Source organism: Physella acuta, unplaced genomic scaffold (assembly GCF_028476545.2).
Source record: "Physella acuta isolate Inbredline_101_S28 unplaced genomic scaffold, ASM2847654v3 ptg000379l, whole genome shotgun sequence".
Taxonomy (NCBI): domain Eukaryota; kingdom Metazoa; phylum Mollusca; class Gastropoda; family Physidae; genus Physella; species Physella acuta.
The window spans coordinates 29,844-41,723 of NW_026731898.1; the positions used below are offsets into that span (position 1 = coordinate 29,844).

General features: G+C 37.7%; 2 protein-coding genes across 2 annotated transcripts; both read left to right on the forward strand.

Moving 5' to 3' along the window:
* The first annotated feature begins 168 nt into the window (after window positions 1–168).
* On the forward strand, window positions 169–1,248 carry LOC131941978 (cytochrome P450 2U1-like). The gene has a single exon (XM_059301617.1). It carries the CDS (start codon window positions 169–171, stop codon window positions 1,246–1,248), a length of 1,080 nt encoding a protein of 359 aa, XP_059157600.1.
* A 6,320-nt stretch (window positions 1,249–7,568) lies between these two features.
* LOC131941979 (cytochrome P450 2U1-like) lies at window positions 7,569–9,765 on the forward strand. The gene has a single exon (XM_059301618.1). It carries the CDS (start codon window positions 7,569–7,571, stop codon window positions 9,075–9,077), a length of 1,509 nt encoding a protein of 502 aa, XP_059157601.1. The 3' UTR covers window positions 9,078–9,765.
* The last annotated feature ends 2,115 nt before the right edge of the window (window positions 9,766–11,880 follow it).

Below are 11,880 nucleotides of genomic sequence, written 5' to 3' on the forward strand. Positions count from 1 at the left end.
GTGCTGAAAGAGGCGCTGGTCAAGCAAGGTGACCACTTCTCTGACCGACCAAGAACAGGATTTATCGCGGCCAATGTACCCTTACACTCCGAGGGCGTTATTTCTTCTTCCGGTGCCAATTGGAAAGAACAAAGAACGACATCTCTGGCAATTTTAAGAAACTTCGGCATGGGAAAAAATATTTTGGCTGAGAAGATCTCTGTTGAGGTTTCTAAATACATTGAAGCAATTTCTGAAAGTGGAGGAAAACCTACGGACATCAGGACTCTGACCAACATCAGCGTTTCGAATATAATTTGTTCAATTATTTTTGGCAAGAGATTTGAGTTCGATGACCCAAAGTTCATCGAACTGATTAAAGCTTTAAACTTAGCAATTGCATCTATTTCCGGAACCTCTCTGCTCAATTTCCTGCCCGCACTTCGACTTTTGCCCTTTGACCCTTTCAAGTCTAAACAGCTGATTGCTCGCTTAACTGCAACCCAGAATTTTGCGAAGAAAATGATTGATGAAATTAAACACGACTCCACCAACACGAAAAATTTCATCGCCGCTTACATTAACGAAATGAAAGAAAAAGAAAATCGTGGCGAATCCACTTTACTGGACGAGTCTAATTTAGTTCGAGTTATTGACAACCTGTTTGGCGCAGGAACTGAGACAACAAGCACCACCATCTTGCGGAGCTTGTTGTTTGTGCTTCATAATCCGGAAGTTCAGAAAAAAATCTACCAGGAGATTTTAGAACAAGTCGGAGTGAACCGCGCTCCGACTATCAAAGATAGACCCAGGCTTAAATATCTGACAGCGTTTATCATGGAAACACAACGGATGGCTAGTCTGGTGCCATTTAGTCTCATCCACGTCTGCAATCAGGACGCAACAGTAGCCGGGTACACCATCCCCAAGGGGACGCAAATCATTCCCAACCTGGACGCCGTCCTGATGGATGAAAAAATCTGGGGCGACCCACGTAACTTCCGTCCAGAGCGCTTTCTTGACGAACAAGGCAACATCAAAAACAGAGAGGAATTCATTCCTTTTTCCATTGGCCGACGAATCTGTTTAGGCGAATCTTTAGCCAAGATGGAACTTTTTCTGTACTTATCTTCCTTGTTCCAGCATTTTGAAATCCTTCCAGCTAAAGATAACTCCATTCCACTAATTAAAGAAACATTTGCCATCGTTGTCTCCCTTGAACCTTTTGAAATTCGCTGTGTGGAAAGACACCTAAATGTGAACAAGTAGATTATTTATCACTTGAAATTTATTAGTTTAGTCTTTTATTTAATTAAACCGGATATAAAGTTTTGTTTTTACTTTAAACATTATAAACAGACTGTTAAAACTTACTCTCACAATACGTAGATACGAAGGCATATATTCTGACAGAAGCTTAGAAAGCGATTATATAAAAAATCTGAATTTTACTTTTACTCAAAGAAATAAAATAAAACCAATCTTCTATATTGAAATTGTATAATAATGAAAAAATAGGAAACATAAGCTAGAAACAAGTCTTAGTATACAATCAGAGAGTTTCGTAAAAATATATATACACATACTGCTAAGATGGCAAAAATGATTTCATACAAATATAGAAAAATGTTTCAATTTAAAGAAGTAATTATATTATATTCTACTCTGAATATTATTATTATTAAGAAACCAGTAAATGATACTTACACAAATGGATTTTTACACAATAATCGGATTTTTATAATAGGTGTTTTTTTTCTTTTTACATTTTATTTCAAATATTTACTTGCTCTTTTTGCTACGTGAGTTTGTGAGAGTTTTTATGTGAATGTATGTTCACGTGGTTAAAATGTGTACCCAGCCCAGTTAACTTTGTAATGTCTTTGTCCGTGTTAACTTGGTCAAACATTGACACTTGTGAAAAGTTATCACGTTTTATTTATTTTATATTTTAAAAAATATTTTCCCTTTACAAAACTATTTTTTTAACGCGATGTTCTTTTCAAATAAAGAAAAAAAAAATCATTGTTCTTTACACATTTTGTGTTGTTTTTTTTGTAATATAAAAATGTGGGTGTATCACAAAACAGGGCTTCAGACATATTGGGTGTAGACAATAATGTTCCCGATAAATAGGCTATTGATAAATCTGTCCCGGACGGGTTATCGATATAACTGCTCGCGACAAAAACTCTCATTACACAATGGATCACTACAAAAAGTCTTCCAATAAAAAGGCTGATGACAAATTAGCTCACGACTAACTGCATCCAGACTGATTGGCATCCTACGAGATAAATACAAAAAAATGGCAACTTCATACTGGGTACATTGTGAGAATGCCACAGCTCAAATCCGATAGGGCTGGTAAGTAGGTTACCAATCAGTTCTATGGCTCATGCAGGTTTTATTGAGCTGTAGAACTGGATGGCGACCTATTTACCAACCCTATTACTACCCCCTCCTCCTTTCTTCAGTCGCTATCGTTTTCCCTTAACTCCAATCACTGCTTCCTCTACTTTGTTTCTTCTTCTTCTTCGATCTTAGTATTAGTATTGAAAGGGATTTACTTCTAACACAATTAAGAATACGTATGAACTTGCTAACCACCATACAGGCCTTTGACTCCAATTTCAGCATGCTTTCTATTAGGATTTGCTTCCATAGCCTTTGTCCAACCAAAAACAAACTGCAAGGCAGCAGCTGTATGATTTTGGAGTTGTCTCTCCTAGATGAGTGGCTGTCCCCATCTGCACGGAGGTTCGAACCATGAGCTTAACCGACCCGACCACGCCGACCTCCTATTTTCTTTCAAACACCACCTCCCTAATATTTTTTTAAGTTTCTAAGAATTTTTGCATCGGTAAATAGCACAAAAATACAGATTACTTTAATATTAAAAAAAAATTCTTTCAAAATGACATTCTTAATAACATTTCATTGTAAATTTGACACACCATAATAAAACAAATAAACCGGGAGTGATCTCCCCTAAACTTTCTTGAATATTCTTATATAAAACAACAGTTGATGGGAACTCGGGATATAGACATGATTTTTAATCCATTTTAAATACTTAAACTTCTTAAAATAGAATAAAATCTCGTAGAAAAAAAGACTTGACACCAAATGAATGCCAAATAAAATGTGCATAATTGTGCAGAATATTATTAGTACTTTATAAATTTACATTAGTTTTTTTGAGAAATCGGAAATAGCGTAAATTACTATTCCGGTCAACGGAAATTACTTAAAATTTGACAGAAGGTAGAGAATTTACTCTTTTACTTACTTGTGAAATGTCGTTTATTTATCTGAAATAGTACTCAAGTTATAGGCTTTTCAAAAATTCAGAGTAGAAAAAGTTCCACTTCCAGTTATCGGAAATCGCTCAAAAGTTGATACGGATCAACGATTGTGATATAATACTTGTATATGAAATTTCATCAACTTAGCTGTAACGGTACTCAAGTTATCGTGTTTACAGCACATACATACACACACACACATACACTTACACAGACATACGGACAAATTGCAAAACTATGTTTTTCCGACTCAGGGAGGTGTAAAATGTCATTTTTTTTGCACGATTACATGACTTTCTCTATACTTCATATGCCGAGGTCTCTGAAACAGAAATACTGTACTTCGTCAGCCTCGTGTGTGTTGGGCACGATTAGGAAAAGATGGTGATGAATAAAAAAATTAACCACCATCTACCCCTAACTAAATTGTAAAGCAACCTAATAAACATATACCTTCCCATACTCCATCCAATGTGTTCACAATTCCTTAGTTATAGCAATTAAAACTTCATGGGTTGTAATCAAGTATTTTTAAAACGAACAGTAGTTACCTCGCTTGACTACGGGTTCATCTGTCTTTTGACAATAAGATCTCAACATTTCAATGGCGAAGGTATTATTAGCCAACTAAGCAGTTAGTGTACACCCCACCTCACCCCCCTTACGCATCCTCCCCCCCCCTCCCACACAGGCCAAAAAAAAAGTGAAAATAAAAATCAAGCATAAAGCACATAAGCATTTTATTGACGTCATATTTTTATTTTCGTTGTCAAGAGATCTCTTAACCGCATAATATGCGTTTATATAAGCTAGCGTGCCGGTCCCCGCGCGTTGCTGCCGGAAAGAATAAAGTTTGACTAAAAATATTAGGAGAGTTTAATCAATGAGTTACCTAAACGTAAAAATTCACCGAAATATTACCGTTGTTTGCTCTACTTTCCCACCTCGGGTACATAGAAACATAGTGTACAATCACTGTCTATAACTCCACTACAATCACTGCATATATCTCCACTACAATCACTGCCTATATCTCCACTACAATCACTGCCTATATCTCCACTACAATCACTGCCTATATCTCCACTACAATCACTGCCTATATCTCCACTACAATCACTGCCTATATCTCCACTACAATCACTGCCTATATCTCCACTACAATCACTGCCTATATCTCCACTACAATCACTGCCTATATCTCCACTTCAATAACTGCCTATATCTCCACTACAATCACTGCCTATATCTCCACTACAATCACTGCTTATATCTCCAATGCAATCACTGCTTATATCTCCAATGCAATCACTGTCTATATCTCCACTTCAATCACTGCCTATATCTCCACTACAATCACTGCCTATATCTCCACTTCAATCACTGCCTATATCTCCATATATATATATATATATATACAATCAGGGTCACCCTCCCCTTACAATCTCAACCTACCTTACCCCGTCAACTCACTATTGGAATCTCCCATATACACTCAGCCAATTATTATAAACCCTTATGTATATATATATATATATATATATATATATATATATATATATATATATATATATATATATATATATATATATATAGTTGGGAGGTTATGTTGAGCTGTGACGTAATATAACAGGGAATATGGGGGGGGGGTTATGCAACGTCTTTCATAATCTGATTAAAATTGGCGATAGCCAAAAGTACATGGGCGTAAAACCAGTTCATTAACTACTTGATCCAAGACTTCACTTTCAATTTTGTTGAGGTTATTTGATTTTCTCAATGCTAATTCGCCTTTCGATAAATCCCACGGCCCACAAGAACTGCCACTCCTCCCTTTCCCCCACACTAACATTCACACCTACTTTCGCTGTCTGTTACCTGTAGTACATCGACCATGGTCCTTCCTACTAGAAGTAGACAGCCAACACGTCACCTCACCTACTTAGTCTACCCTGCGACACATGTGTATAAAAATGTAAACGTCATCACGGTCAGGTGTTGTCACGCTCCACGTCATACGCTCCACGTCAGGTGTTAGCAAAAATTCAGGCATTTTTTTCAGGGAGGGAAGGGGGCAGGTGGAAGGGGGGATGCACTGCCGAAGTACGAACGAAATAGAATTTATATATATTTAAAAAACTTAAACCGACCCCCCCCCCCGAAATTTAACCCCCTCCCCCCTCAACTCGATAGTTTTAAGTGCCCCTCAACTGAGAAAAATGACTGAAAGAAACACTGGGAGTGAGAATTTACGTAGTCCACCACCTTACTTCATGATCACTATTATAGTTTTCAACTGTTACTCAATTCATTTGTAACTCTAAAAAAAATCGCTGGAAAACATTTTCGTTATAAAATTAGACAATGGAATTGCTTTACTATGCTATTAGGGGGGGGGGCTGTCTTATTTTGTAACAACGGCTGAACATAGGGGAAAAAGCGTAGCTAGGGGAGAGCGGGTGCGGCAGCCGACCCTAGAGGGGCACAAAACGGGTAGAGAAAAGTAAAAGCTTTAGCTGAGCTGCATTAATATACAATATTTTATTTAGAAAAAAAAACTCAGATAAATGGCTTTACAGATTGATTTAACTGTTCTCTACATCAATTTTCTGACACCATTGCAGAAACTGTTGAGGGACAGTGGCTGGTAAAAAGCATTATGTCCCCCCCCCCCCCCCCCACGATTCTTAAAAATTATTTTGGGGCGGGAAAATGGTTCGCTACGCCTTTGCTAATGGGCGGGTATGTTTTGGTATACTAGAGTTTTAAAAAGGGCGAAGACATTTATTAAAAATAAACTCGTTTTAATTGTTTTAATTTATATTCATTGTTTTGATTTTTTTTCGTTCTAAATATACATAAGATATTTAGTGGTTCTACTTATTTGCATTACACCGCCCTTTCCTCACATCCCCCAAGTGCTTTGGTCCGTGAAAAACTAAGTGTAACAAAATTCACCAATCTGACCTTGTTACGTTGCGCTTGCCGCGTCTCGCCACGTCCTAGGTAAATACAGCAGAGGTTACATCATACTCTACGTCACATCCGACCAGTAAGAGTTAAATCAATTCCTGTTCCATTCATTCCAGGCTCAATTTTCTACCGTCACTCCTAGCTGTGTTGGCTTGCGCACGGTGCAAAAACTGTATCGAATTTATTTTTAAAAATAGTTTTACCCATTGTTGGCTCTGCCTGGTCAAAAACTGTAACATGACCTACTTAGCTGTATATAAAGAGCGGTGGAGAGATTTTACATGCGTTTAAAGAGTGGACTTTTGCAAACGAAGAGGAGAACTAGCAGTACTGAAGAAGTTCACTAATAGAATCAGACCGTTGAAATTTGACCATTACATAAAACAGTACTAGGTGAGTAATTTTATGTCTTAGGCAGTGTTGAGTAAATATCCTCAGAATCCCATAGGAATTTATTATTTTGAAGCCCATCAATCTTAAAAAATTACTTATCCAATTAACACTAAAATGATGTTTTACGTAATATATTCCATTTTCTTTGAATCAACAGCTTGTTATAGATTTTAATAGCAAACTCTTTGACGATTAAATATACATGCATATATATATATATATATATATATATATATGTGTGTGTGTGTGTGTGTGTGTGTGTGTGTGTGTGTGTGTGTGTGTGAGTGTGAGTGTGTGTATCTTGTATGCGTTACAGTCTTTTGTGAAGACGTGTAACCCATAAAATTGGTCCCCATTTAATTCAAAGCACACCTCGCCGAAGAGACCGTATTATTCGATTTTTTCAAGGGGAGCTAAAAATATATTTGTCCCTTTGAAACATGGCCCACTTTCTGGAAGTGTGTAGAATCTGAGAAAAAAATAGTTCTAAACTAATTTCAGAATTCATGTATCTTTCAGGAAAGAAATTTTCAGGTGTAATTCGTTTTTCATAAATAAATATATTTTTCAATTTTTTGTTTTCTTCCTTGAAAAACTCTAAAAATGCTCTTTAATCTTAAATGAAGTAATCTATAAAGTAACGCAGTCATCTGCTGGACAGACCCGTCGCAGGCAGTTCAGAAAATCGTTAGACTTATTTTTTATCAAATAGTGTTGACAAATTAAACATGAACTACAAAGTATATGAACATCACAGGTTTAAAAAAAAAAGCAATGGAAATAATTTACGATATATCTCCATATCTCCAACCAAAATGTTTAGCAAATACACATACACGCAATATATGTAAATAGAAATTTTACCTAAATGGAAAAGGGAAAGAATTGACTTAATATTTCCATCCACAGACCACCATGGTGTTTGAGCTACTATCTGATGTTGGAACCACCACATGGCTGACCGTCCTGCTCGTCTTGGTCCTGTCCTGGTACTGGACGGCCGGCCAATCAAAAAACCTCCCACCGTCACCTGGGATAGCTTTACCTTTCATCGGACACATGTATCTGCTGGAGAAGAATCCCAGAAAACAGTTCGAACGGTGGGTCAAGCGGTTCGGTCCGGCGTTCAGCTTGAGGTTTGGGATGAACCAGGTCGTGGTGCTCAACACTTACGACGTGCTGAAAGAGGCGCTGGTCAAGCAAGGTGACCACTTCTCTGACCGACCAAGTACGGGATTTATCGCGGCCAATGTACCCTTACACTCCAAGGGCGTTATTTCTTCTTCCGGCGCCAATTGGAAAGAACAAAGAACAACATCTCTGGCAATTTTAAGAAACTTCGGCATGGGAAAAAATATTTTGGCTGAGAAGATCTCTGTTGAGGTTTCTAAATACATTGAAGCAGTTTCTGAAAGCGGAGGAAAACCTACAGACATTAGGACTCTGACCAACATCAGCGTTTCGAATATAATTTGCTCAATTATTTTTGGCAAGAGATTTGAGTTCGATGACCCAAAGTTCATCGAACTGATTAAAGCTTTAAACTTAGCAATTGCATCTGTTTCCGGAACCTCTCTGCTCAATTTCCTGCCCGCACTTCGACTTTTGCCCTTTGACCCTTTCAAGTCGAAACAGCTAATTGCTCGCTTAACTGCAACCCAGAATTTTGCGAAGAAAATGATTGATGAAATTAAACACGACTCCACCAACACGAAAAATTTCATCGCCGCTTACATTAACGAAATGAAAGAAAAAGAAAAGCGTGGTGAATCCACTTTACTTGACGAGACTAATTTAGTTCGAGTTATTGACAACCTGTTTGCCGCAGGAACGGAGACCACCAGCACCACCATCTTGTGGAGCTTGTTGTTTGTGCTCCATAATCCGGAAGTTCAGAAAAAAATCTACCTGGAGATTCTAGAAGAAGTCGGAGTGAACCGCGCTCCGACTATCCAAGATAGACCCAAACTCAAATACCTGACAGCGTTTATCATGGAAACACAACGGATGGCTAGTCTGGTGCCATTTAGTCTTATCCACGTCTGCAATCAGGATGAAACAGTAGCCGGGTACACCATCCCGAAGGGGACGCAAGTCTTTCCCAACCTGGACGCCGTCCTGATGGATGAAAAAATCTGGGGCGACCCACGTAACTTCCGTCCAGAGCGTTTTATAGACGAACAAGGCAACATCAAAAACAGAGAGGAACTCATTCCTTTCTCCATCGGCCGGCGTGTTTGTTTAGGCGAATCTTTAGCCAAGATGGAACTTTTTCTGTACTTATCTTCCTTGTTTCAGCGATTTGAAATCCTTCCAGCTAAAGATAACTCCATCCCCTTAATTAAAGAAACATTTGCCATCGTTGTCTCCCCTCCACCTTTTGAAATTCGCTGTGTGGAAAGACACCTCAATGTGAACACGTAGATTATTTATCACTTGACATTTATTAGTATAGTGTTTTGTTTAATTAAACCTGATATAAAGTTTTGTTTTTACTTTAAACATTATAAACAGACTATTAAAGCTTACTCTCAATACACGTAGATACGAAGATATATATTCTAACAGTAGCTTAGAAAGCGATTATAAAAAATATCTGAATTTTACTTTACTCAAAAAAATAAAATAAAACCAATCTTCTATATTGAAATTGTATAACAATGACAAAATAGGAAACATAAGCTAGAAACAAGTCTTAGTATACAATAAGAGAGTTTCGTAAAAATATACATACACATACTGCTAAGATGACAAAAATGATTTTATACAACTATAGAAAAGTTTTCAATTTAAAGAAGTAATTATATTGTATTCTACTCTGAATATTATTATTATTATTATTAAGAAACAAGTAAAAGATACTTACACTAATGGATGTTTACACAATAATTGCATTTTTATAATGGGTGTTTTTTTTTTCTTTTTACATTTTATTACAAATATTTACTTGCTCTGTTTGCTACATAAGTTTATGAGAGAACTTAAGTGAATGTATGTTTACGTGGTTAAAATTTGTACCCAGCCCAGTTAACTTTGTAATGTCATTGTCTGTGTTAACTTGGTCAAACACTGCCAGTTGTGTAAAAAATAAAAATCAAGCTTTACAAAACTATTTTTTAAACGCCATGTTCATTTCAAACAAAGAAAAAATCATTATTCTTTACACATTTTGTGTCTTTTTTATTGTAAAATAAATATGCGGGTGTATCGCCAAAAACAGGGTCCGGACATATTGGGTCAAGACAATAATGTTCCCGATAAATCTGTCCCGGACATACGGGTTACCGAAAAAATTGCTCGCGACAAAAAACTCTCCTGACACAATAAATCATTGCAAAAAGTCTTTCAATAAAGAGGCTGATGACAAATTAGCTCACGACTAACTGCATCCAGACTGATTGGCATCCTGCGAGATAAATACAAAAAATGGCAACTTCATACTGGGTACACTGTGAGAATGCTGCAAATCAAATCCAATAGGGCTGGTAAGTAGGTCACCAATCAGTTCTATGGCTCATGGGGGTTTTATTGAGCCGTAGAACTGGATCGCGACCTACTTACCAGCCCTATTACAACCCCCTCCTCCTTTCTTTAGTCGCTATCATTTTCCCTTAACTCCAATCACTGCTTCCTCTACTTTGTTTCTTCTTTTCCTTCTTCTTCTTCGATCTTAGTATTAGTGTTGAAAGGGATTTACTTCTAACACAATTAAGAATACGTATTAACTTGTTAAGCACCATACAGGCCTTTGACTCCAATTTCAGCCTGCTTTCTATTTGCATTATTAAATTGTAAAACAACATAAAACAACATAATAAACCTATACCTTCTCATATTTCATCCAATGTGTTCACAATTCCTTAGTTATAGCAATTAAAACTTCAAGGGTTGTAATCAAGTATTTTTAAAAGAAATAGTATTTACTTCCCTAGACGACGGGTTCATCTGTCATATGACAAAAAGATCGCAGCATTTCATTGGCAAAGGTAATAGTAGCCAACTAAGCAGTCAGTGTACACCCCACCTCATCCCCCTTACGCATGCCCCACCCCCCTTGCATGCAAAAATGTGAAAAGAAAAATAAAAATCAAGCAAAAACTACATAAGCATAGAAAAATACAGAACAAAAACAACTACGTAGTAAAATCATTTTTGGGACTTCATATTTTTATTTCCGGTGTCAAGAAAGATCTCTTAACCGCATAATAGGCGTTTATATAAGGTAGCGTGCACGTCCCCGCGCGTTGCTGAGGGAAAGAATAAAATCTGACGAAATATATTAGGAGGGTTTAATCAATGCATTACATGCACGTAAATGATTCACCGTAATATCATCGTTAAACACTAACCGCCTAGGTGATAGGGATTTAGAGGGTCGCTCTCGTGAGCCACCTATTACACTATCGCAGTGGCGCCGCGTACGTCCCCTTGTTCGGTTTAGTCATCAAATGTCGTGTACCGCCTTGTCAATATTGTAGGGTGCTCTTTAAATGTAACGTAGGCACAAAAAGTGCTCACAAGATAGCGCAGGGTGCCTAATCGCACCCTGTATGTGTGTCGGCGGACGGCTCTAATACCCCATCTTATGCATAGTCTATCACACTGCTTAAAACGAACGTAGGCACTATCGCGCTCACGAGATAGCCCTGGCGCCAAATTGTACCGTGCCGGGCGCCGTCGAACGTGCCTGATAGAATTTACTGAGCGATTATAACACCCCATCTTCGACATAGTTAACGATTGTTGTTGCCCATCGTGTCTTTAGTGTATAGCCTGTTGACGTCAGAATATAGTAGTACACCTTACCCTCTATGTAAGACGCTCGCTTAAAGGTCACTAAGTGCTAAGATAGCCGCTCTGGAACTCTGGGTGCAAACAGTTTATTGACAAAAATCATAACCTCTCTTGAGCCGCCCATAAGAAACTAATTTTTGTCCCCCACAGAAATCGTCTCGGGAGTAATTGCATCTCCCAAAGTTTTATGGCACTAGATTGAACACTGTCAAACCGCATCCGACTATTATTTTTTATATACCGTATTTAGAGAAACATCGCACCCTCCCGGGGCGGCGCCCTTGTAAAATTTTTTAAAAAGTTTGTTTAGCAGAAATCTCTCCTTTACTGTGTTAATCAACTCCATAAAGTTTCATAGCGATCGGATGAACGGTGTCTGACGGCAATCGACTTTTAATTTTATATAACGTTTACAGAGAACAATCACATCGCG